This window comes from Phyllopteryx taeniolatus, chromosome 2 (assembly GCF_024500385.1).
Source record: "Phyllopteryx taeniolatus isolate TA_2022b chromosome 2, UOR_Ptae_1.2, whole genome shotgun sequence".
Classification (NCBI taxonomy): domain Eukaryota; kingdom Metazoa; phylum Chordata; class Actinopteri; order Syngnathiformes; family Syngnathidae; genus Phyllopteryx; species Phyllopteryx taeniolatus.
The window spans coordinates 36558793-36586734 of record NC_084503.1 but is presented as its reverse complement, the minus strand read 5'-3'; the positions used below and the strand labels follow the sequence as shown (position 1 = coordinate 36586734).

The 27942-nt window shown below is 39.2% G+C and overlaps 3 protein-coding genes and 1 pseudogene across 5 annotated transcripts in view; 1 reads left to right on the top strand and 3 right to left on the bottom strand.

Annotated features, from left to right (window-relative positions):
• Positions 1–337: 337 nt before the first annotated feature.
• On the bottom strand, positions 338–7132 carry prrg4 (proline rich Gla (G-carboxyglutamic acid) 4 (transmembrane)). Its single transcript, XM_061766032.1, has 6 exons — positions 6715–7132; positions 4441–4604; positions 4345–4372; positions 3691–3832; positions 2158–2346; positions 338–2064 (listed from the first exon to the last, which is right to left on the bottom strand). Exons 1-6 carry the CDS (start codon positions 6824–6826, stop codon positions 2037–2039), a joined length of 663 nt encoding a protein of 220 aa, XP_061622016.1. The 5' UTR covers positions 6827–7132; the 3' UTR covers positions 338–2036.
• Positions 7133–12365: 5233 nt separating this feature from the next.
• eif3m (eukaryotic translation initiation factor 3, subunit M) lies at positions 12366–22129 on the bottom strand. The gene is made up of 11 exons (XM_061766031.1): positions 21991–22129; positions 20214–20346; positions 19921–20059; positions 18941–19064; positions 18767–18861; positions 18475–18558; positions 18292–18391; positions 15576–15657; positions 14201–14344; positions 13923–13983; positions 12366–12597 (listed from the first exon to the last, which is right to left on the bottom strand). Exons 1-11 carry the CDS (start codon positions 22030–22032, stop codon positions 12474–12476), a joined length of 1128 nt encoding a protein of 375 aa, XP_061622015.1. The 5' UTR covers positions 22033–22129; the 3' UTR covers positions 12366–12473.
• A 75-nt stretch (positions 22130–22204) lies between these two features.
• The window catches only part of wt1b (WT1 transcription factor b), a 36797-nt gene continuing 31059 nt past the window's right edge, over positions 22205–27942 (top strand). For all 3 annotated transcript variants that reach the window (XM_061766028.1, XM_061766029.1, XM_061766027.1), the window contains exons 1-3: positions 22205–22343; positions 22420–22709; positions 27142–27369. The gene's annotated coding sequence lies outside the window, so the exon portion shown is untranslated. The remainder of the gene's footprint in view (positions 22344–22419; positions 22710–27141; positions 27370–27942) is intronic.
• LOC133466206 (solute carrier family 35 member D2-like protein) lies at positions 25123–26003 on the bottom strand (annotated as a pseudogene).

The following is a 27942-nucleotide window of genomic DNA, read 5'->3' as shown; positions in this document are numbered from 1 at the left end:
TAAAGGTGAAAAACAACTTACTAGTTAATATATTTGCACAATATAAAGCTCTCCTTTCGCCAGATGGCTGTTATGAACAGATCATGTGCCAAGTTGTAAAGTACACAAAGATAAAACTAAAAGCCGCATGACATAAGAGGTGATTATGAGGCAAAGTTTTTTTTTTTTATGTATTGATACAGGTATAAGGGATGGAAAAATAAAAAATAAAAAAATCACAAAATAAATCAGCATTTGTAAATACATCTACATTTTTGGTCACACCTTTAAAATTCAATTGATTCTTATATAGATTTCCTTTGGTTTTTGTGCTGTTATGTAATAATTACAAAAACAATTGACTTAGTATATTCATTTATTTAATGTCTCAAGATAAAATTTAAGCCTCCACGATACGGTTAAAAAAAGTGGTATCTTCAGATGCGTTCATTTTCATCTGGAAATTTACTGATTTTGCATAGCCTTAAAATCTGTTTTGCTGCTTTCTTTCTTTCTTCATGTATGTATTTATTTATTTAAAGTTGAATGTATTTCTTGCTTCTGTAAATACCTTCTGTAGACATTTTCCTCCCCATAAAGAAAACACTGAAGTACATTCACAGATCATTCTCAGTCTCGCACTCGCTTTTACAGACATGTAAAGCAATAATTACAGCAGCAAAACCATCCCCATATTTGTATAAAAGCATGTTAAAAGACAACTACTGGAAGTGCTCAATAAAAGAGGTCAAAAACATGACTACAGTGGTACCTTGACTTACGCGTTTAATTTGTTCCTTGACCACACTCGTAATTCAAAACACTCCTATCTCAGATCATCTTTTGCCATTGAAATGAATGGAAGTGCAATGAATCCATTCCAGTCCTTGTGCTCCTTCTGGTGTGCCTCGGGCCACCGGGGGGGCAGTGTAATGCAGTCACACAGACACAAACGAGAAAGACTTTCACTACTAAGAGACTCAGTAAGCTGCAATAATATTAGTCCAGGATAAAGAATATATATGTGAGTATTGGTATGATTTCTGTCTACATGTGTTGTTGCACCGTTTGTGTTCAAATATCCATTGCTTAAAGCACTGGTGTAAAACTCAATGACCGGGGGCCTGGTCTGGCCCGCCACATCATTTCATGTGGCCCGCGAAAGGAAATCATGAGTGTCTATCTCATGTTCCTCTGGATTAAAATAGCAAATTGAGATATATTACAAAAACATTTTTCGTGAACAAATCCCTTTCTAAAATAGCATTGACTTCTGATTTGAAAACTAATTATCCATCAATTTGTTGTGTATTATGTAATAATGAGGCCTACATTTATATGGTTCCAAAGTCATAACGGCCCTCTGACGGAAACAATAACTACAATGTGGCCCGTGACAAAAACAAGTTTGACACCCCTGGAAAGCATTACAAAACCCCCACATAGATGCTATTCATTAACCCATCTATGGCATTTTGTATTGTGTTAGCATTAAGCTAGCTGACATTCAAAGTGATGAGGTTATTTTAAAAACAACGTTGTTGTTTGTTTGACAGTAAATTTCAATTGGGAATAGCAATAAACAGCTTGAAGCCTCTTTTTTTGAAGAATATTTTTTCTATGTGCCAAACTGCTGCTTGATGAGAAGTGAGTTACAGTAAGTTTGCTGCCACCAAAGTGCTTGTATCTAAATTTTTTCCACAGAAGTCAAAGCAAAAAAAATCGGCCTAGCGATGGCCAGCATCGAAAAAAACTCATAGTCGACTTAATTCCCAATTCAAGGCACCACTGTAATTTGTCCCTTTAACTGCTCTTAAAATCTAAACTAATTCAGTATAGATTGGAATTTTAGAGCACAAAAAGCATAACATAGGATGTAGTGACAATACATTTTAGGTTTCAAACGTTCATATTAAAAGTGAATTAATGAAATGCATGAAAGCAATAGGACAGCTCAATCACAATAGTAAAGAGGAGGCACAGGCATCTTGTAATCATGTAGAGATTTGTGTACAGTGTCAACAAGCACAAGAGTAGATGTAAAGCTCCTGAAAACACTACCGACGAATACTTCCATGCCGTGAACTAAGGAGAGAAGAGAATAGGGAGAGTGTAAATAATGTGAGTATATTATATGGTACAGCTCACTTGTGAATCTGCTAGGTGATTTACTATTACCCGGGATAGGGAGGAGGTGGGGCATCATGTTGTCCGTTTTTTGCAATGGCCTGCTCATAAGAGGGCAGTCCTGGGAGCCCGACATCGTTCATTGGGGGCGGGGGTGGGACCACGGGCTGTAAAGACACTTCTTCTAGCCGGCGTATGATGAGGGAGGCATTGCTCCTCCTGGGACGAACCCGAACTGAGCTGTGGGGAGGACAGTACAGTAGACGTTCACAGGATGTCAATCACGTGTGGTGAATTCAAGTTATATTGAGTAATTGTTATTGACGGTGTAAAAAAATGAGATTTAAGTATTATTCTTCAAGTGGATTGCCTGCTTTTGACAATGCACATAAAACTGCTACATCGTATTTACATTATAATTACTATAGTCAATTGGCACTGCTCTAAGAACTGTAATGTACTGTATACTGTACTGAAGTGCATAATGGTCAGATGTACTGTATATGTTATTGACTTGAATTTCAATTTACACCATAATATTTATTCACATGATTTAAAGTGCCTATGATTAACCCCAAATAAATTTCAGTTATTGTAGTAGGCTTTTACTTTTTGGGGGGGGTTGTTTTGTAGCAGAACCCGGGTGGGAGGAATTATGGACTTCCTTTCTATTTGGTAAATAACATTATTTTGATAGGCATATGAGTCAGAAACATACTTGTGGGTAACGGTAAAGTGGACTCTCAGATTACGAATTTAATGTGTTCAGTAATGCCGTTCTCAAACTGAAATGTTCACAAACCAAGGTAATGTTTCTCAATGAAATGAATACAAACGCAATTAATCCGTTCCAGCCACAAAACTACATGATATTTGCCTTATTTTTATATGCATAATAAATACAGTGCAATAAAGAAATATGTGAAAACCCAATGCAAATCTCTGCACAAATCTCTGCACAGTGTCATGGGTGGGTGCTATTTTAGTCCAAAAAAACAACGATACCTGAAGTACAGAGCCAATTATGTTTATGCAGAGCAAGAAAAAACACAGTTCTGAGCCTTCCGCGTTACGGCCATGCCAAGACTGTTCGTAAACCGAAAATACCTAGGATGTAACCCGAGGTAATTTTTCTTTTAAAAAAATTGTTCATAAACCTCGTCCTTCGTAAACCGATGTTCCACTGTACTCTATTCGATATGCCTCTGTACCATAATGAAGTCCCACATTTAACACAGTAGGTAAAGGACATTCCTGAAAAAGAAGCAGTGCCAAGATATGAGTGAAACTGTGATGTTAAATTTTACTATATTAATTTCTGTACTGTACATGCAGTTATGTTGAGCTTTAGTTACTTAATAACGTGCTCTGAAAGGCAATTTGAACATGAAAGCATGTGTATTTATGTTTAAACATATGATATTCACAATGTATTTTTAAAGGTTATTTTATATTAATATTTTATCAAGCCATCCCACATAATAATTTGGAATACATTTACAGGTTTTGCTCAAATAGAAGGTATGAGAACAATAAGAGATTCAAGTCAACATCAGAGCTAGTAATAACCCCTCTCTGCATCACCTGGCACGGCTGAAGTCGTCCTTACATTTGCCTGGACAAAAATACCAGCTGAGGAGGCCCACGAGGACGATAATCACTCCGACAACAATCAGCGCCACCAGGAGGGAAGTAATGTCGACTCTTGAGGGTCGCTTGTCCTTCTCTGCGGATCATCACAAGACACTGAGTGAGCACCACGGTGTGACAAATGGGGAGTCGCACACCATTCATGCAAAACAAAAGCCCACAAAATGAAATTTAAATAGAATGATGAGCATTAACCCTGAATGTTAGATGTTCAGGTGGTTAGGCAGGTTTAGAGATAGCTGCATCTGTGTTTTACTGTATGTCATGAGTCATGCAAGTATTATTGTAACAACACCGCCACTAAATTCTGGCTTCACACAGTGACTAATAATTAGTTAACAACCAAGTCACCAAATCATAATTGTAAACAACAACTAGTAAACAATGTCAAAACTGAGTGTTGTATCTTGTATCATATCCTCAGCTGTGTTTGAATAAGTATACTGTGTCTGATTATTCTTGCCGTCTTTGGATATTCATAAGATTTACTCTATACTATTAGATATTACTAATGTATTTGATGTTATGGCCAATAAATGTACATTTACATGAGCAGGAATTGAAAAATAACAAAATCATCATCTTTACCTGCAGTGTATTTCTTCCAAAAATCATTCTGTAAAACATAAAAACGTGTAAATCCTCTCATTTTACCTCATTAAATGACAGATTGTGTGACTTAACTGTAGCTTGGACATCTTCAAAGACCTCCCTTGCTTCTTCATAATTGCAGTCCTCTTCATAACACTCCCTTTCCAAGTTTCCAGGGACAAAAATCTCAAAGTCGAACCGGTTGAACAGCAAATGACGACCCAGGAATGAATTTGCCTCCCCGTCATCCACAAACACTGACAGTCCAAACAGATTTGAATCACACTTAAAGTGCAGGTAAAGGTGGCAAAAGTACTCACACGCTGTACTTAAGCAGATACTTGTGTCAGAAAAGACTAGTAAAAGTCAGAAGTATTGATTCAAAACTGGTACTTAACTCATGCACTGCCGTAGACTGCCAACGACGAAAATATTAGTCAAATTCGTTTTTCAACGGGTAGATGTGAAAGAGGGTCTCGACCAGTTTGTCTGTGAAGTTCAGGTTTGTAAACCACTGTAATGACTAACATATCCTGTAGGTGGCGGCGTTGCATCGCTTTGGATTTTAGATCAGCACAGCTTTGGAGTAGACGATAAAGATTAGGGGGTGAATCTCGACTTTTCACGTCATTTATGAGGGAGAGAAATAGCAACACGAAGGTTTAGGCACCTCACACGCGAACAGAGTATCTATGTGTATGGTATAAACAGAGTATGTGTCGTGGTAGGTACTAGAAAGTTTGCGTCGTGATCGTGAGAAAAGATGATGCGATTCTTGGAGTGAATGATGAACACCATTTTAAAAAGCCCCTAACATTCAACTCATGTATGCGGTGACTAAGTGTCGCTCTTGGTACACTCCCTAGTTGTATATCGGTAAATAAATTATTATTTTGCCATTAGAAGCCCTTTCTCAGTCTTGTTTCTGTTGTTTTCTTGTTCTAAGTTTCACAAAAGGAAAAAGTATTAGCATCAAAGTCACTGTTCAAAAAGCTCATTTTCGCCACTTTTTGGTCGGAAACCGGTGTTTTTGGTGAAACCCACCCATGCTCTACTGCTGATTACTAATAAACGGAAAAAGCTAGAAACAAACATTTTTTCCTCGTGAAAGAAAAGAGTCAACAGTTTTTTTTGAGAGGTTCGGTGTTAATTTTGTCACAGAAAAAAAATATTCAGTGGATCTTGAAATATCAAAATGCTCTAAAACAACTGGCAATTTCGGGAACTCTGCTCTGAAAATGACTGGCAGTGAATGAGCCAAGTAAAAAAAGTACAGACTCTGAAATGTACGTTTTTTTTTTTACTGTGAATGGTATCCAATGCTTGTTTTGATAACTTGGCATAATGGGAAAAAAAGTGCTCACAACATAGTTTCCCTCATTCATTAACTTGCATAGTGCTCGTGCTAAGAGGAGTAAAACATCATTACAAGCCACGTTAGTTGTTGTTTTAAACAAGACCGAGCTAACATTGGCTCAACATTTATCTTTTAAAAACGTGTTCCCACAGCTTTGTGAACTGAGTAAAAAAAAATAAAAAATGCTAAATTAGCGATACATAACGGAAAAATACACTTTTTAAAAAAAATTAGATTAGACAGAATTTTTTTTAAAAGCTAAGGGTTGTTACTGGCACAAGACACAACACATATGCCACAAATCATTCTTGTAGCTGGCAACATCAAAAAAGTCTCTTAGGCCATGCATGGGGAATATCTTGCTTCTCCCAATCTCTTGCTGTCGTCGTTAATGCTCCCTGGTTCACGTTCCTCTCTGACGCTGCCATCTTGTCTTCATCAACAGGGGTTGAAAAGTGACAAGCGAAAAGTAAGGAGCCTATTAAGTAAGGAGTACATGGACGTATTTAGTTATTTGGTGAGCCAAGGGAAACGCAGTCATGGGATACTTTACAGTCCGTGCGCGTACTGCAAAGATTTGAAATCTTAAATTATTCATACACTAAGTGTGAAATCCCTCCTATGTCCTGAGCTATATATTTTATTAAGTATAACATTTTAGAGTGCTGTTTTTGCCATAAAAAAAAAGAGAAGTTACGAGCATGGTCACCAAACAAATTAAACTTGTATCTCAAAGCACCACTGCACAGATATCTGTTTTCAAATTTAGGGAGTAAAAGTAAAACTTACTTCACTCAAGTAGGTTTTAAATTTCAATGTTGTTTAAAAGTTTAAAAAAAAAATCATAAGGCTATTTATAAGGACTATTTGTACTTACTTTTTTTTACAAATGATTGAATGATATAATGTAAATGTATATGGGATTGTTTATTCCAGATGAAGTAGACTAAATGGTAACGGCAGATACTGTATGGGATTGTATAAACAGGAAGAAAAAAAAAATGTCTTACCGTCCTCTTGCGTCCCGTCCTCTTTGGAGAGTACCCTCCTGACGCAGGTCAGATCTGCACAGGTGAAGAAGAGGAGGACGAGGAGGAGCACGAGGTCAAGATGAAGCAACATGGTCACGCGGACCCCAAAGCATTAATAGGCTTCAAATTGAAGTTTCAGCCACATAAAGTCCACTAAGTCCTGTTCCACCCAAGCGAATGTCGACGCAAAACATCGAAAGAAGGGAGCGCAACGTGTCCTCCGCTTCCACGCTGGTAAGACCCAGGAAACGTCGCGTATGACTTTCTTGACAATTTTATCGTATCAGTAAATAAAGAGGCCCAAGTCGTTATCTAGGTGTTTTCTAATAGATGCTCGGATCTTGTTTACGTCTCGACTGCTCCGCTCTTCCCTGAACTACCTGCGCAGACTCGACCAATCGATCGCTTCACCTGGATGACACGATGGGGGACGTACACGCAAACGGACGCAAGATGGCGACAGAGGCAAGACTCTTCTGTGAGTCTTGCCTCACGATAGATTTTCACAGCCATCATTTTTTTTGACATTCGGTTGTAATGTATTATGAGTAGAATTTGGGAAATAAAACCAATTGAATATGTTCATTGATATAACCAAGGAAAAGGTGAACTGGTTGTGAATACATATACAAGAAACTATGGATCAGTGGTTCTCAAAAAATAAATTAATAAATAAATTATTACACCAAGTACCACCTCATGCATAGGTCTCCAAGTACCATGATAATGAGTAACATTAAAATACAGCATAGTGGGCATAATTGTTCATTCAAAACAAGGCAATGTTTTATTCCTGAAAAGTATTAAGAGTAAAAAACTTAAATCTATGCCTATTTTAATATTATATATGATATATAATATATTGACCTATTCATTGGGCACATATTAGTTCATCTCAGGCAACTTTATTTATTTTTTTTGTCATTGTTTTAGTGTACTAAAACTCCTCATTTGAGTTACAGGATTATTTTTTGGCCGTAGAATTACCAAATACATAAAATAAGCCACTTGTCATTTATGTTAATACATTGATTTCCAACCTTTATGGAGCCAAGGCACATATTTTACAATCGAAAAATCTCACAGCACACCAACAGACAAAAATGTCAGAAAAAGTGGATACCTTAATTACTGTATGTACTTCCTGCAGATTTTTTAAAAATATAATCAAATATACCCCCCCCCCCCCCCGCCCGCACCCACCCAAAAAAAAAAGAAAAGAAAGAAAAGAAAAAAAAAGACTGAATTTACTTTTGGGCTTCGCATGGTGCAGTGGAGCTGAATGGTGCAAATGCCTGTGGACAATGTGCCTTGTGGAATATTATTTATATTATATTATTAATATTATTATATAATTTTTTTTTCAGAGGTTATATGGGACTGAGTAAAAATGAACACACACAAATAAAGATTATTTTTTTTTCCAAGAAAATGAACTTAAAATATAGTTGGGTAACCGAATATGTAAAAAAATAAAATAATAAATAAATAATAATCTAACATTTTTAAAGGATTTAAATGATTATATTACATGGTATTATGGTAAAGTCTAATTTTAGGGAGCTGGGGACAGGTGACAAATCCTATTTTTCCAGTATGCAGAGTCGTTGAAATTACTCTTATAAATTTGTTAAATATGGAATCAGATCAATGTGAAGGACACTTTGCTTAATAGGAAAAATTTTTTTGTTTACAGTTAATGTTATCGGCCATTTACACATTGTATATCCTGGGGATGCAAATGGCACCAATTCGGTGAAATGGCTCATATAATGTCATATAAAATCATAAAAATACATTATTATTATATATTAATATATTGTAACATTATGCGCAGTTTGAACATTAACAATTTATTGTACTGTACTTTCAAGTTATATACAACTGAACTGTATCTTTAAAAAAGTACTGTACTGGGTAAGAAAAAACCCCTAACAAATAACATTTAAACAGGCTGTATGCATTACTACAAGCTTCATTGTATTGTGTTTGATCATATTGCATGTTTTAAATGTAAATTGTATTTATATTTTTAACTCAGTTATTCTTTCACATACCACTCATGGTCCTCTTACCACACTTTGAGAATCAGTGCTATAGATAGATCAAAGGTTCGAGTGGAATTTAAAGGTCTGTCTCTTTTTAATAACCCTTTAAACGGCCAATTTTCCCCGAATATTTGAACTGCATCAATATATTTGATGCTTTTACAATGCAGGAGCCGTACCAGCACCTATAATGGGTAGGCACAAGTGATATCTGTAATATAACGCTATCTTTGGGATCTACACTATACACTTATTTTAAAGGCACTCAACCTTTCCCAGGAACTGGCTCAGGACAATACTGTTGCACACAGGCCATGTATGGCGAAAACACTGGAAATGGTTAACCAGCGTTATTTTTGACTGAAGAGGAGACACCTGTGATTAGAGGTACTTTGACGTATGGTCGTATTTTTGTTTGGTGGTGTGCTGTGAGCTTTTCTAATGTTTCTAACTACCTATATATGTGCATTGGCTCAATAAAGGTTGGGGAACAGTTCTATGGCATACTACATTAAAAAAAATATGTTTAAATTTAGCTCAACTCCACCTTGTATGCAATTAGTTTCTTGCCCTGCTTCACTCCCGACATCTGGATTTTGGCCTGTTTTACTGCTGCGTCTCCGCATTGCTGCATAAAAGCTCACTAAGCTGCGGCAACATCCTGATTCAATGTGCTCTGTGTAAAAACTAATGGGCGATCAATCCTACTTTATATATTCTGTTATGACTGATGCTTTTTGGCGAGGTCTCTGTGTAAAATAGGTTAATGTTTCACACAGGCAATCTCTGAGACTGGGCCTTGTGGCCAGTGTTTACAGTATATATGATGTAATTGGACTTTATCTTGCTGACTACTGCATGGTGCTAATTGAAAGGACAATGACAACTCCTTTCTTGTACTTGGCGAGGTGTCTGGATTCTGTCGAGTCTCGGGATTTATCCAGAGGAATGTTGACACAGAGAAAAGGGCACTAGAAAGCGAGGAATTACAGGCTTTATCTGCTGTGATGTCAAACCGTAGCTGTCATTTACTACAATATCAAATCCAATTGAGAAATAACGCCTCGCGCTCAGGAATGTATCAAGTTCTCCCAATAGTTCACACAGTGAGGCTGCTGTTTGTGCATGTTCATTACTGTATAGTAGATTTTCATGATTTAACACTGCAGAGGCACCTCTATCTGACTTAGATTATAATAAGGTCGGAAGCGCTTGCAGCGGATAGAATGACCCCAGTATTTACATCTGGTACTTCTCACATGGAGAAACATTGAATGAGACAAATTAGAGGCAAGGGAGAGGGAGCACTCTCTTTTTCTACACTATGTTTCACCTTTTACGTGACAGTGTGCTCCTGAGCTGATTGCCGGAGGGCATCAGGACCGCAGATACTGTTAACAGTCAGTTGATGCTTTTAAAAGGAGGCTCAAGACTCTCCCATTTGGTTGAGCTTTTAACCGATTTCTTTATTATTTAGACATTTATTTATCACTTACGTTATTGTTTTTTTTTACCTATTTTATTGAATTTCTTATTGTCCTTCAGTTGTTGTTTTTTTTGTATTCCTATTGTTGGGGCAGTGGAACTTCATAGCGTGGATGGATTTGTTGCCACCATAAAAAAGGTTGAAATATTTGGAAGGTTTGATAAAAACTGTTTTCCTCCACAGTGGCAACTATGTTTCATTTTCTTCACAATCACACCAACAAGATTTTGTTTTTGGCTACAATCAAGGCTGCTCATATACTGTAGGATGGAATAATCCATTGCGTGAGAAGGGAGGAGATAAAGTATTTTGATATGTTTATACAAATGTGAATTAAGACTGAACAATAACTGAAGAAAGCTTTATTAATCAGTTTTTATGAGATGTTTCGCCCCCTAGGAAAGCAGGCCCCCAGGCAATTGCCTGCGTTTGCCGAATGGTAAATCTGCCCCTGGTCAAGGGTGTCATCTGCTTTTTGACTGAAATAAACTCAGATATGCTGCAGCCACCCGTGACCCTGAACAAGATAAGTGGTATAGAACATTGATGGGAGATAATATATATACATTTATATTATATTATATAGTTTATTTTATTTGAAAAAGGGACAGTATATTGATCTAATATTTCACACTCAAACTGTATTTTGTATATTCTATGTGAAGGTATGTAAAACATTATTTTTAAAAACATTTCCTGCCATACGTCACCCACGGTAAAATCAAACTAAAGTTATCCTTCCTTTAAAGACACCTGACACATAATGGAGAGGGAACAGGAAGGTGTTTGCAGAGCAATTCTGTCACCTGATGGCTAAATGCAAAATACATTTATTCATCCATCCATCTTCTGAGCCGCTTCTCCTCACTAGGGTCGCGGGCGTGCTTGAACCTATCCCAGCTATCATCGGGCAGGAGGCAGGGTACACCCTGCACCGGTTGCCAGCCAATCGCTTGGCACATACAAACAACTAACCATTCGCACTCACATTCACACCTATGGGCAATTTAAAGTCGTCAATTAACCTACCATGCATGTTTTTGGGATGTGGGAGGAAACCGGAGTGCCCGGAGAAAACCCACACAGGCACGGGGAGAACATGCAAACACCACACAGGCGGGGCCGGCAATTGAACCCAGGTCCTTAGAACTGTGAGGCAGATGCTCTAACCAGTCGCCGCCCAAAATGTTTATTCTAATAAATAATTCCCATTTTTAAAAAAAATTGTATTAATAAAAGTAATACAGAATTGTATTTAAATGTATTATTTACAATCAATGTAGTTATGACAAGATACAAAATTGTTTATTTTACTAATACTTAATTTTCAACAAATAAACTAAGAAACAACTAATACAAAATTTAATTTCACTTAAACAGATTAATACATTTGAACTAATCAATTTTTAGGGAAAAAAAAACCCAACTAAATTAATGCAACAAATATTACACGACTAACTATTAAAGAACGCAGGTCCTACTTTTCCCACCCCTGACCCATGTGTTTTAATTAAATGTGCAAATGATATTTTGTTTTAGTGGTCATATTTGTACAGTTCAGCCAAACCCTTTCCTGTTCTATGGTTTTCCTTTGGCGTCACAAAAAAGTAGAACATGTACTTCAGTTTTTTTAGTTTTGGTGTTCCGCAGAGTTCACATCAGACCAGACGTTGAGAACATATTTTTGCAAGATAAAATCAAACATAGTGAATCACGCTGACCACAGTTGCACATTGCCTAGCAACTGTGTGAATCATCCCCCACAAGCTCCATGTGTTGATAATACAGTAATACACGCCACCGACCTTCAGGTTCATCGTAGTTCACATTAACGTCGACACCTCTCGCGTGGTTCCCTGACAAGTGACCTCATCATTACAGCCAATTTCTCAACGCAAGTCACAGGTCATATAATACTGGCATGTTGTCCTTTCACTGAAACCAGATGTCAGGAGATGCTTAATGACGAAGCCCCCCAAAAGAGCCGCACTCAAAGGACGAAGACGCTGCCCATTTGGCAAGACTGATTAAAACAATTCAAAATAAACCTGTACAACACCTTAAAAAAAAAAAAAAAAAAAAAAAAAAGAATTGCATTGATCTCCACTGTACTTTTATTGGATGTGTATAAAAGCCGCAGGAACAGTTGTTTAAAGAATAAAATCCCAGGGTCAGGCAGTTGACGGATGTGGCGAAGGTGGAATCTAGGCGGAAGGTGACAGAGTTTGCAGGCTGGATTTGACGGTCGCTAGGTTGGCTTTCCAGGATGTGAGGCTGTCGAACAGCTGCTGCCACTGCTGCTTGCCGAAAGTGCGGTGCGTGCTGTGGCTGATGGATGGGGAGGACGACGGAGAACATTTTTAAGTCATACAAAAATGATTCCGCATATTGTTCATTTGCATATCATAATCATTACAAAAATATGGCCTCCATACTTATTTTATGAAATAAAAACAATTGTTACAGTGGAGAGTGACATGAGTGATGCTTTTCATCAAGATTTGGGTATAAAAGCGGTTGAAACGGTAAACTATATTAAATGCTGATTATTATTCTTATCAATTACAGTAAAAGTGTTGAGATGATTCACTTGTTAGATAAAAATCCTCAAGAAGGACTTTAAGGACTTTATCTAGTTCAGGAAATGGGAGAATTTTCTGAAATGCACGCTTTTTATTGATGATTTATAACAACTCATAATTTATTAGTAGGCTACTTTAACCTGTAAGATAACTAACAGATTTCAAAAGCAGGACAAAGTGTCTTAAATCACATAACTCACCTTTTGAAAATCGAACTAAAGTACTGGGGGCGGGGCTTGACTGTGTGGCCCTCAAATGACGAGCTACGGGCTGAGCCAGCGACGTCGCCCGCCAGCCCAACACAACCGAAGTGGGATGAGCGGCTCGTTCATTGATGATGAAGGTAGCTAACTAGCTGCGAGAACTAACGTAAATTGCAGGACAGACTGAACAGCGAAACTTCAAACGTACGTCGCGGTAAAATGCTTCAATACAGCGGCAAGCGGCGGCTTGGCCGCTGCAGGCTGCGCAGAGATGCAGGATCCCCCAGTATCAGTTAGGGTTGGACATCGAGAATCGATTGGAACCGGGACTAACGTTCCGGTTCTCCTGGAATCGTTCAAATGAAAACATTTTGGTTCCCAGTGTCGATGCCAAGACCACCGACCCAGAATAAGAAGTGGCGATAACCAATGAAGAACAACACGCACGAAGATGTGCTTGTGCCCAATAACGCCGAACAAAAGTGTGTCTTAACTTTGTTAAAATCAATGACCAGTCGACTCGCATCTAGGAACTAAAAGGTACTGTGCGAAAATGCCGCGCACACACGCCAGAATGAGCGCGGACAGGCAAGGCTTTTGATGCAGGCGAACAACGCCGCGTCTGCAATTGGCGTGTTGCCAGCTATACATCTCAATTATCTAACAACAATTTTTTTTGTTTTCAACCTGATTCAACAATGCAAGACGCATAACTTTTTAAATATCCGGAATGACCAGTGTTACGGGTGTAATGAGTTAGCGTTCAGTGATTTCCTTACAAAATAGGGATGAGCTGTAACATTTGACTGCTCTATACACAGAGTCTATCAAACAGCCTTTTACAGGCAATTTTAAAATTTGTTTTTACCTGACAACAACTTTTTGCTGTGTCTGGTCGATTTTGCAGTACACCATCTTTGTCCGAACGGCTACAAGGTAAAGGAGAAAATAAAATTAATTGCGAGCAAAAGTCAACAGTTTCATACTTGAATGACTTAACTCATTCACTGCCAGCCTTACCAGTTAACATGGATATTTGACTTCTAAAGCCGTCAATGGCAGTGAATGTGTTAATTAGAAAATTCACTCGACAATGCAGAAAGTTAATCAATGTCAGAGTCTACTCAGTCTCTCGTTGTTCTTTACCATCAATGACAAAAGCTTCGACATCATCAGCTCCAAGCAGCAGCTCCTGTTGCATGGTGTCAAAGGAGATCTCCTTGAATTCCACCGCCATGCCCATGAATGTGAGCAGCCGCATCTTGGCCATGTTTTGCTCGTGGGACAGGCCTGTGAGGAGTGACACGCAGGAATCATTAAGCTGTCGCAGACCATTACACTTCCCACGGGGACTTTCCCCAGTGATGATCACGTTTACATTAAAGAGCAACACAGTTAGGGATTCCACTCATTAAAATTGCTACACACTCATTTTGGGGAGTCCATACTACATGTGTGTAATTACAACTGATCCTTTAGTTGTGAGGGACAGCCACAAAGCTGACACATGCACATTCCTCTTCTGAGGAGAGTACGCTCAAACGCTGGCTTTCAATGTCAACAAACCACCACTTATCAGATGTAATGCATTAGTTTGTAATTTGTATGAACAGTAATGGAATATTTAAATTTCAGTTGCTATGGGTTAATTAAACAGGCAACCACCATTCTCTCTTTAGTCATCTCTTAAAATGCTAACTTGGATCACCTCCAGCAGACTCTCCAGAGCAGTCGTTCTCAAACCTTTTATAAAAAATACCATCTTTAAAAATACTTAGCTCTTCAAGCATCATCGTAATGGCCAACATTAAAATACAGTTGTTTAGTAGGCCTAACTGTTCATAGGTTTTATCCAAAAATATGTATTTAAAATAGCCACTGTAACATTATGCAGTCAGAACATTGAGACTGCACTATAAATTGTTTTAAAAAAGTACTTGTATAATAATTACATTAAAATGTATTGTACATAAAAATTAAATTAAAAAAAATGCACCAAAATAAATGTTTGAAATCAAACAGCTCTGAAAGATTAAATGCAAATGTACTGAACTTAAAAGTTAAACAACTGAACTGTACTTAGGCAGTGATTCATTCGCATAGCAATAGAGGGAGCCAACGTACCACTGGTGGTACTTGTACCACACTAAGAATCTTTGCTCAAGAGGCCTGCTATATACTGTATTACCCGAGTAATATCATTAACTATTTCTTAAAAAACACTGGTTGATAAGAGCAAAAAACTCAACGAAGAACACAATTTGTTTTCTTATATTCTCATATAATTATGAATTTTGTCTTGTAACATTTTGATTTTGTTGTAGTAATTCTATCGCTTTATTTTTACAGTACAGTCGAACCTCGGTTCACAAACTTGATAGGTTGTCAGTCTATTTTGCGAACTAAAGCAAACAGTAGTTTGTAAACTGAAGCAATTAAAATTTTGTCCGTAAACCGATTTGTTCGTGAACGGAGGTTCCACTGTATTCTTCTGTGTGTATGACGTGTCAAATGTACTTACCGAGCGAGTCAATGAAGTCTTTGTTATTCTGGTAAAATTTGACATATGCAGCAAGCTTGGCACTCACAAAGATAGTTAACAGCTGTAAAATGCAGAGAAAAGAAGAGGCTTAATCTTGTTAAATGCAGCACAATTGCCTGTAATTTCTCGTGTATAATGCACTCCCCCAAAGTTGACCTCAAAATTCTGGAAAACCCTTCTACCTATGTACAATGCATTTTTACACTGCATGATTTTGCTTCTACCCCTATGATCAAAACATGAAGTATTATCTGTATTTTTTTTTTTTTTTTTTCAAAGAATTATTCTGAAGTTAAACACCTTATTAGAACCCACAATACTTTCTTTGTATTTACTTGTTCTTATTTTGAAATTCACAGTTCTACTTTTATTTAGTAAATGAGAAAACACACAGTTGTGCTCATATGTTTGATTACCCAGGTAGGATTTGTAAGATGTGTACAATTTTTTTAAGAAAACATAAAGGACCAGGCGAAACACATTTCATTTTATTTGAATAGGATTAAAATTAAACTCAGGCATTTCAGAAAAGCATTATCATTAAACAAAACATAATCCTGAAGAAATTAATGATGGTTTTTGTTAAGTCATCAGTCGTAATAAAAAAAATATATATACCGTATTTTCACGACCATAGGGCGCACCGTATTAAAAGGCGCAGTCTCAGTTACGGGGTCTATTTCTGTATTTAACACATACATAAGGTGCACCGTATTATTGGGCGCAGGCATGGTAAAACATACGGTAGCTTAAAACATACGGTAGCCTGCATGCACGCTAAAAAATTTTTTTAAAAAGGCAGCGGGAGCAAAACTCAGTTCGGTTGTACTTTATTGAAGTATTTAGCAATCTACTCATGTTATTTTTTTTTAATCAATCCTCATCTACACATCTATCAAAGTCCTCATCTTCTGTATCCAAAATGAACAGCCAGGCAAGTTCTCAATCAAACACGGCAGGTTCGAGTCAGTCTCGTTGCCGTGGGAAACCTTGAACAACAGTGCAAGCAGACACCTTAAGGCAGCATCCACAATCCATTCACAAATTGTGGCGTAACTCGCCCGGCGCTGCCTCCTAGTCTTAGTAAAGCTGTGTTCGCCATCCGACATCCATGGCTCCCACGCCCCTCACTTCACTTTGAACGCCCTGTTTACACGGATGTCCAGCGATTCGTCAAGCCTCCCGGAATGATGGCAAGCCCCGAATTATTGCACTATTATTGTTGAATGGTGACTTGAGACGCTTCTCCCGGCTGTTCTTTGCTCATTAATCCATTGCTCGAGTTGGTCTTCCAACTCGGGCCACCTCGCCTTGTTTCCGCGTTTTGTTTTTCTTTTTTTCCCCGCGGAAACTCAGCTTCGTCTTCTTGACTTGGCGAAGCTCGTTTTACTGCATCCTCCACTTGCGAACCATGGATTCGTTGATCTTGAATTCTCTCGTGGCTGCTCGATCCCCATCTTCCTCCGTCTAACTGATAGCTTGCAGTTTAAACTGTGCTTCGTAAGCGTGTCTCTTTGTAGGTGACATTTTCGGGGTCCTTAGCCAATATTTACCTACTGGGGGCGTGCCTTTAGCGTCCTCTTTCACACGGACCCTTCCCCCTTTAACGTCTGCATGCTGTCCTCAATCACGTCCGCCTTTCTTCTATATAAGCAGCGTGTCGGCAGGAAATCCTCCCAGTCAGTCAAGCGGAGCGCTCATCAAAGTCACACAACATTTACAGATTTTGGAACTCGGTGCACACATAAGGCGCGCATTATGGTCGTGAAAATACGGTATGCTTTGACAGAAAGACGCCTTCTCTGTGATGTACCGATGACACACTACCTTCTCTCGCTGTTTTTATTTGTAGAGCAGACAAGGTACATTTTGTACACTGTCATTATCTGACTTGAATTTTGAATATATGAATGTGGAAAAACAGTAGACCTTTTCAACACAATGTGACGGTGGATTATTATATTATTATATGGTGCCTAAGGAAATGCTCCCAGTCAGTCAAGCGGTAAAAAAAAAAAAAAAAAAACAACAACAAAAAAACACCCCGGTGCAGGGGCGTGGCTTTAGCGTCCTACTTCACGCACCCTCCCCTGTCCTCAGCCACGTCCGCTTTTCCTCTGTGTAAGCAGCAGTCGGCAGGAAATGCTCAAATTTAAGACTTTTAAGTGCGCCTTATGGTCGTGAAAATACAGTATATATATATATATATATATATATATATATATATATATATATATACAAATTCTCCCTGGGTATGTCAACTTATGAGCACAATTGTACATATATGGAGTCATATGTACCCCTGTCATATTGGAATTAAAGTGTAGTCTACACCTTTTTCATAACCTCTAGGTGGCATAGTAGAATGAAAGTGTGCAACTTTTTCATAACCTCTAGGGGGCGGTGGCATAGTGGAATGAAAGTGTACAGCTTTTTCATAACCTCTAGATGGCGGCATACATTGATAAAATGTGAAAGTCTTTCATTTTCTCCTATACCTGTGTATAATGCGCACTATTGACTTTTGACAATTTTGGGGGTAAAAAATGCGCATTATACACGAGAAATTACGGTAAGTCAAAAGTGTTTGTCGCAATCATCGATATGATGTAAGTTCACTTTAACAAGCTGTGTTTGAAGAGTACTTTGCAGACTACAGAAGGAAAGATGACATTTTCCTCATCTCAACACTCACGTCATGGATGAGCTCTCCCTCCAGGAAGCGTACTGGTTTGAGAGTGAGCAGGTGATCAAACAGGAAGGTGTTGGGGTCTTTTAGAGCACGGACAATGCATCTAAACAGCAGAGAGGGAGCGCAATATGGAGGACGTGCAGTGAAGATGAATGCGACCGCAAGGAGGAAGTGCTGCAAGTTTACCTGTGTGCGTCAACGCGTGCTTGAGAGGCATTGTCTTCTGTGTAACTTCCCAGCAACTCTACCATCACTTTTGCTGCAGCCTCACTGTCAAGTAAAACACAGAAATTAGTTTTTATATTGATAGCTCTTGATAGTGTCTAACTTAACATTATCTTTGTAACGCTTTATTTATTTTTTTTGTATGCGTGTAATGCATCTTATAAGCTTGTGGCGATGTACATAATAGAAAGTCTAGTGATTGAATATGTACAAAGTGACTTACTCTAATCTTTAAGCCTAAATATATAGTTACCTTTTCTTACAGTCCACCAGTGCTTCATACACCAGCCTCAAAAGAATGTGCTTCTTCTCTGTATTAAGGTTCCAATCAACAATCCACTTGGCTACCTAATCAACGTGATGAATAGGATTTGAAAGTCAGTTTTACCGAGATGGCAAATATATCGACGAGTCGGCTTGAATTTACCTGATCGAGGTCAGTCGGGATGAAGGTGATGGCGTTGCAGGCAGCTGCCACCTTGATGAGGCTGCATAAGACTGCATATCTGACTGGAGCATTTTCATCCATGCCATGGAAGAGGTTACTCAGCCTATAACATGGAAACATTATTTTAAATGCACTGGTGGCGGAAGCTAAGGTCTTATAGAGAACTATAGATGCTTTTCAGAAGGCAGAACAGAGAGTAGTGTAGGATCCAAAACAAGATGCCCTTCCGCACATTGGTTTAGTGCATTCCATTGCGTTAGATTATTAAAGTTGAATGCTGTATTTCCTTAAACAGTGTCCTCTGCTCCAGAAGACGCCGTGCCTCAATTTATCATTCGTCACTGGTACAAATAAACAACACCTCAAATAAACCCCCAGGAAAATAAATTACGGGCGGTGTCACGAGGTGGCTGTTAAGTGCCTTTACTATGATTAATAAACCCATGTGTCACACTAGACATCTTCACCACAAAAAAAAAAATGGGCCTAATTTACTATAGGTTTGCATGTGTATAAATGGGTGGAAACTTGGTTGTGCACGAAAACAAATGTGGAAGCTGATCTACTACCCGGACGCAACCAAGACTGCATCTGTCAAATGCACTAAATTGCCACGGAATTCATTTTGTGGGAGGAGTATATTTAAATAGTTAATTTAGCACAGACAATGTAATTTATCAACCCAGAGACAAATGGTGGTGGTTGATTTTGCGTCTTTAAATATTGTCTCTTCACCAATGCAATTTTGGAGCTTCTGAATGATCTAAGGGCTGGAGTCATGCCATATCATCTATGGCAAAACCTTTCAACTCTGCATTTCCGCACATCTGGGTCATTTCATGGCACTGTGACAATTGGTGCTGGTTTCTATACATCTAAGAATGATTGTTTTAGTTTTATGAAGCGGCTAAGAACATGAGAGTGTGATTTCAGTAAGAAAAGTCCAGAAAACGACTCACAACTGCATCCTGAGGGAAGGTCTCTCTCCTTCACGGAACTTGACCAGTTTCTCACAGAGGCTCTCGATGAGAGCTTCTTGCTTCTCTGTGTCCAAGATCAACAGCAACGATACGATGCTGTTCATCACACTCTCCACATCTGAGGAAGATTACAGAGAGACTGTGCAATTAAAGAGGCTCTATACACCCGTACGTTACTTACTGTACAGTGAGGTTCATTTATACAGGTTTTATCCGAACAGAAATTGTTGACCGTGTTTAAAAAGATTAAGGTGGCTTGGACTGTTGCTTACCTTTATCGTCTTCTTTGAGACAAACATCACAAGCCTCAATGATCTGAGCCAGATCTACGTGAAGTCCACTTTCAGAATTCTCCTCAGAGATTTCAGCTCCTTTGGACTTGATGTAGGCTCTTAACTCGGACGCCTTTGAAAAGTAAATTAGCTCAAATTAACGACCGACATTTGAGTAGGATTTAAACTAAACTGTGTGTTCTGTGTGTATCCCCCGCTGACTGCCTGTCAAAAGTGGTCACTCAACGAGCGACACTCTTGATCGCATAATTTGAGTAGCGATGGAACCGCTGTTTTTCGCGTTTCACTCAGTTCGGATTATTTACCTTACCACCATACACCACTACTGATGACGTGGAACATGTCCTAGTTTAAATCACGATAATTCACAACTTTGAAATTTCTCAAAAGATCAAGTAGACGTGTTGTAGGACTCGGACAACAATTCCTGAATTTATTGTTGACAAATCCCCCTCAAAAACTTTTAGGTGAGTAAGATAATTTTTCAAATCCTTAAGCGCATCTTGGCCGCACGGTGGCCGACTGGTTAGAGCGTCAGCCTCACAGTTCTGAGGACCCGGGTTCAATCCCCGGCCCCGCCTGTGTGGAGTTTGCATGTTCTCCCCGTGCCTGTGTGGGTTTTCTCCGGGCACTCCGGTTTCCTCCCACATCCCAAAAAAATGCATGAATTGGAGACTCTAAATTGCTCGTAGGCATGACTGTGAGTGCGAATGGTTGTTTGTTCCTATGTGCCCTCGAATTGGCTGGCAACCAATTCAGGGTGTACCCCGCCTCCTGCCCGATGACAGCTGGGATAGGCTCCAGCACGCCCGCGACCCTTGTGAGGAGAAGCGGCTCAGAAAATGGATGGATGGATAAGCGCTTTATTATGATACATTTTTCTATGCTTCTGCCAAATGTGATGTGAACTGGTTGCTCTGCACACACACTTTTTGGACCCACCGCTGGCCAGGTACCGAATTGTGATACTCTGACCCGCCATGATGGCTTATATTTTCCGTTGCTTCGAATCCAAATTCAATACATATCAATTACAATTGCCTTTTAACTGTGCTATATTCATTTCTTCCTATGTATTTCAACTTGTGGAGTGTTTGTTCATTCTCGACTCTTATATTTTTTATTTGCATATTTGAGTGCCAAATTAAACCACACATAACCTGACTGCCATCCGCGAACTCTGTTTGCCTCGTCACCATTATTATTGTTATTATATTTTTTTTGCAAACCTGCGCCCTTGGCTTTCTGTAATTATTTTCAGTTCACCATTATTATATGTCGTCTGTTCCTGTGTTTAGCAAGCTTTTAATGAAAGCTTGCAACTCTGATTCAGCAAAAAAAAAAGTCACACCTTTTCTTTTACATATAATTCTGATGCTGCTCTCATCTGGTATATCAATTAACCTTTGAAATTTTATACACATACAGTACCTACATTTATTAGCTCACCCAACAACGTTGATATATGTGACAGAGCTTGACAAAACTACAATATGACAAATGACAACGCTTGTATTTAAAGGCAATGGTATATAATGATAATGTAGCAATACTCCATCTAAACATTCATAAGCAGTTATGTGCTTCTTTTAGTGATGCTCCACGCTATTGTTGTGGCTGTAACTACCAATCCGCTTGTACCGAGTTACAATGTTAGCTTAGCTTGATTGCTAACCTTTCCGGCTCAATAGTAGTAATGACAAAGTCAGCGGCAGCCAGAACTAAAGAAAAATGGAGTATGAAAATAAGGTGAGACCTGGTCTTCTTCCGTTATATCGATGAATGCCGGGACGCTCATTTTGGTTGTTTTAGTGCACCTCGGTGGTGAGATCCACGCTCCTCACAGGGAACACCAAACCGGAAAAGAAAAGGCAACAGTGCCAATGAGAGTCTTTACTTCCGGTTCGTGTTCTTAAAGCGACAGTGCTCTTAAAAGCGTCATGCCCAAAGCCTTCTCTTTCAGCCTTCATTCAGCCTTGGCGTTTTAAATTATGTCCCGCTTTTATTGCAGCGAATTGTTTCCACTTAATTTCATCCCTCCAAATTTATGGCCAAATCCCCGCATATCTCTGCTGGATAGCTTCAGCTAATGTAGCCTTAGCCTCAAAGGTCAGCCAACCTCTTAAATTTGATGTCACCCAGACTTCCACCACTGCATCCCTATCTTTCATTCTCTCCTCTCCAGATATCCATCTACTCTCTGTGGGAGATTAACCCTGGATGACTTGGATGAGAGTTACTGAGGTGAAACTGATCCCTGGAAGAGGTTATCTTCTAGAGTTGCGGCCCATCTGTGTGGACCACCATCGCAGGCCCGTCCAACCCGGAAACGCCGTCAGTGTCAGAGGGCAAACACCCTCCACTGTAGCCCCACTGACCTGTGGGCGCACGTGTTATGCCTCTGTGCCAAGCCCAATGCTGTCTGTGGCTACGTTGGCAGGTCAGAGGGTGATGGAAGTGAGTGGGGTGAAAAGGGTAAGTAGAGCAAGAGTTCACCCTAAAAACAATGGAGTCGTGTTACAAACATATGAAAGGTGCTGCGCAGGCTTCAGTCCCAGGGTGAAGATACAGCAGTTATTTTCACTTGCTTTGCTCACAGTTAATTTGTCAAAGCAATTGGGGTATTTTTAGGACTCTCAGACTACTGAGGTACTTCAAGCTCAGTCATTATTCCCTGAAAGGCTTCTTGCCACATATTTCTCATTGTGCTTACAGTTAAGGAACTGAACTCACTGCAGTTAGAGTAAAAAAAAAAAATTAGAGGGGAAATGCCTGATGGAGTATTTCACCATCATGCTCGCACGATGCGTCATCTTGTTGGGAAGGCAAGTGCCTGGTACCGAATCCCACCCTCACTCTGTGTTGCCCTTGTACGCTGTCACAGCAAATAATTTATAGATACTTCTCCACAAGTGTGCTAGTGTAACTCTGCGCCTTTCATTATCTGATTAACAACTGTTGTCAAGTCCCTGGCGTATTTCAAATCCCAAATCCTATTTTTTCAGGCTTTGAAGCTCCAGGTGCATTTAAGACTTTTTTCTTCTTTTTTTTGTCTTCTTTAAAATGCTGTTGCTGTAATGTCTTGAAAACAAGATGTAATATTCATAACATTTAGTCAATATGTTAAAAAAAAGAAAGAAGTACTTTTGTATTTTCAATATGCACAAGGGAACCTTTTAAGGTCATATTTGTTTGCATTACAACAGTTTTTCCCATTGAAAGTAGAATTAAATGGTTCAAGGGTCAAACTGTTACCATCTTAAAGCCTTAATTAATTGTACATGGTGTTTAAAGTAACGTATTATCATTGTTAACATGCATACAAGTGTAAAAATAAGTTAATGTTAGTAAAAGGTCAAAACCACTCTTACTATATAACATTCTTAATTTTAAAAGAAGTGTAAAAATATGTTAAACAGTTAATTGTGGTACATAAACAACAAAACACTACTCATGAATTTTAAAGTATGTTCTTATTGTCTCGCACAAAAATCCCAAAACTCAAACGTCATGTCCCGAGTTATGTCTGCGTGACTAATTTCCATAGGAAAAGAAATTGGAATGCAAAAAAGCACAACAGACAGAGATTACTGCAGTTTTCATTATACAGCCTACTTAACCGTAAATGTTTTTTTTTCTTATAAAAAAAATCCTAGTGTTTAACTTGCTTTTACTGTGATAAAACCTGACGAGTGCAGTTCTCAGAGGACTGGTTGACAATTGCAGCAGCCCCATGCTTTCAGTAATTGAAGTTTGTTGAAATATTTCAGTTCAATTCAGTGGAAGAGTATTTGTCATTTGGCCTGTCTCAGGCAGGCTGCCTGATGATGTCAGTTTCCCATTTGATCGTAAAATAATGATTGTGAAACACAATGTTGCCAAAGACACATCTTTATAAAGGGACAGTATAATGTTAAATGAAATCCAATTTGGAGTATGTATCACATGGAGATGAAACATTTGAACATTTCATCAAACAATTATCGTGAACTAAATTATCATGCTTGTCAGTGTTATTATGACATTACTGAATTTTTTTTTTATAGATACATGTACCTAAAGAAATGCAACAAGTTTTGTTTGGAATGAAAACAATATTAAAGCAGGAACCTTTTGCACTTTTTTTCTTATTCGAAATTGTAAACAGCAGCAACCAAAATTAATTTGTATGCCTGAAAGACCACATGAAATGTAGGCGCTTTCACACGTGTTTGCTTTCGCTGGCCCCCATCAGTTCATATTGAATGAATGTTCAAATGGCTTGCCATATACATTAGTAATATATACAATACAGTGGTTCTAGTAATATATACAATACAGTGGTTCTTACTTCTTAACCTTGTTGGAGGTACTGAGCCCCAAGTTTCATGCGATCACCAAACTCTTCATCATTGGCGAACCATTCTTTAGCTGCACATATAATCGATATGCTCAAAGAACAAAACCCGCAAAACATGCAAACTCACAAAAATACAACCTTTATTTACTTACTATGTTTATTTAACATGATCAGGCAATTTAGAACAGATTTTCATTTGCAATGCTGACCTCACTGAAGTCAGCAGAGAAAAACAAAAGTAATAGTGCATGTACAAAAATAAGGTAACCGACTAAAAGAGTGCACAGATAATGACATAACATTGAAGGCATCCATGTTACTGTACTCAGCTTAAAGGTCAGAAATTAACAGCTAGCTCTCTCGCTGTAGTTCCTTCAATATTTTTTCCTTCTCAATGCTTAAAACAAATACTATCATCTTTTTTGAAAAAAAAATATTGTAACCATTTTTGCGTAAGCATTTAGACCACGATTATTTTTACCAGGTTCCTCCTTAGACAAAAATAAAAGTAAAAAAAAAAAAAGAATACGTACATGATCAAAACAAAGTCAATCCAGTGTCACGCAACCACCTTGTCCTTTGTTTCCATTTTGTTGCTTTCACTAGCCTTATGGGATTGCAGCTCTCGCAGAGTGATGTAGCAATATACTAGGCTGGCTGCAATGGTGATGTTCAAACCAATGAAGTTGGTCGAGGAGAAGATGTAGTCTCCGATGTACGACATTCCAGAATATTCTTGATCCAGCCCACGATGTTGGTGGTCAGTGCAAAATTGTACTGTATACACAACATGGTGGAGTAGATGAGGACAAGCTCCATAATGCAGGACATAAAAAACTGTATGAGGATGAACACGTCTGACCAGCCAACATAGTCCATGGCCTTCTGCATGTCTCTGGTAGCATGAGCCACCAGCAGGGTGGATAAGATTAGAAATAACATTATAATACAGTAATCCATATTTGCCCACCTCCTTGCGGTCCAATTTCTGCTTGATGTAAGTGCCGTCTTATTGAGTAGGAATCCCTCAGCCAACATTGCGAACAAGCTGGAGAAGGTCCTGAACACCGTAAACATTGGCAAGGTGAGCCTTTTGGTTCCATACAGACTAGTTATTTCCTTGCCAACATAAAGGAGAGGTAGAGGAAATGTCTTGCAAGGTATTTTCATGTCCAAGTCTGGGAAGATGATCATCCTCGCAGCCTTGCCCACACACAGGAAAACCACTGTGGCCAAAATTTGCCCAATCCTGACACACACTGGCGAAGGGAACCTGCAATTGGTGAGCAGAATCTTGTTCACTATGACAAAGACAAAAAAGCTGAGTCCGTGAAAAGCAACAGCGAATAGCTTCAAGAACACCATCGGAGGTTTGTCCGCCATCCTCGATGCTTTGCTAAAGCCAAACAATCCCACTGTACTGAATTGCATACCTCTTGCATCTGCATAAAATTTGCCATCGATATCTAGGGATTGCCGGCACGGTGACCGACTGGTTAGCACATCTGCCTCACAGTTTGGGGACCGGGGTTCAAAGCCCGGCCCCACCTGTGTGGAGTTTGCATGTTCTCCCCGTGACTGGGTGGGTTTTCTCCAGGCACTCCGGTTTCCTCCCACATCCCAAAAACATGTGTAGTAGGTTGATTGAAGACTCTAAATTGCCTGTAGGTGTGAATGTGAGTGTGAATGGTTGTTTGTTTCTATGTGCCCTGGGATTGGCTGGCGACTGGTTCAGGGTGTACCCCGCCTCCCGCCCAAAGATAGCTGGGATAGGTTCCAGCAGCCCGCGACCCAAGTGACGATAAGCGGTAAAGAAAATGGATGGATGCATGGATATCTAGGGATTATTAACTCAAAAATCAAACTCGTAATATGTTGAAAAAATACAGACAGTATGTCATCATAATCACAGTCATCCATCTGTTTGTGTTCATATGGTGATTCTGTTGCTTTTTGAATAATTTTTGCCACAAAATCTATTCCTTTACTTTCTTCCTTTTATGTCCACCATCCTCGAAAAGGATTGGCTCACAAAGATGATGTAACGAACAGTTTGAGTATCTCTAGGGCTTTCATAGCAGTTAGAGGTGTGTGTCTTGACCTCCACTAAACCCCTGAGTCTGACTCACCACGCCTGGGGTTTGATCAAACCCAGGTTAAGAAATACTGATATAATATATTGCTTTGGCGCATTCTTGGTGTTGGTGCCAAGGAACTATGTTAAAATCAGTTGAGGAGCTTCATTTAGTGCTTTGCTACCATCTTGTGGCATCTATGTCAATTATAAACCTTTGGGGGGTGTCAAAATCGTGCAGATTTTCGCTATTAGCGGCAGGGCTTGGTCCCTATCCCCCGCAAATAACAGGGAAACCCTGTACCTGCCTAACGCGCTAGCTATTTGTCAACAAGTGCGTCTCAGCATTTGGCTAGTGGACGTCATAGCGAGTAATATGCTTTTGGCAGTACGTCAAATTCATCTGAAACAGCGTTTAAAAATACAATACAATACATGTTTTTTTGAGATTATTTTTAAATAAATGTTCTTTATTGTCCTTCTGTGGATCCCAGGGTGACAACAGTTGAGAACCACATTCTTCCAGGATCCTCCGCAGCTCAGTTGTCATGGCCATCTTGATGTCGTCCACGTCTTCTAAATGGGTCGACTTGATGACACCCTTGAGGTTGGGAAAGAGGAAAAAAATCAAACTGAGCCAGGTTGGGTGAATAGAGATGTTACTCCAGCACGACTGTTGTTCTTGGTCAGGAACTGTTGGATGCTCAGGCCGTTGTGAACAGGTGCGTATATCACATTTTATTGGTAAACTGGTTTATCCTTGGTTCCACAATCATGACATGGAAGGGTTATGTGTGTTTTTTAATTTTTAAATTTTGTTTAAATTTTTTGGGGACATTTTCAGTCTCAATTATATACTAAATCACAAATGATTTGCGTTGTTTGTGTGATTTGTAATATTGCATTTAAAATGACAACAGACAGGCGTGTAGTCAAAAGCATCACCAAAGCATGGGCAGTGACAGCGGGACGCTAGGGGCTGCTGTAACTCCCTAGAATACCAGTAACACCTCTGTAGTGGTGATTCTTTTGATGTTGATGGCAAATTGCCCACTCAGTCTCCTACAAGATAAATGGCTGTGTATTAAGAGTCAGTTGAGCCCAGGTGCGGCCTCTCTCGCTGTCTGCCGGCCAAGCGGTGAGTATCCATGTAAAGCAGCCTCATGGTCATCGTCCAACATGGCCGCCTACCTTCCACCCACTAATTGTCTGGTTCCCACAGTTCTGCCTGCCTTCACCAGCTCTGAAAAATCCCCCTCGCTCAGGCTCATCTATCAGTCAGTGACCTTGTCAGG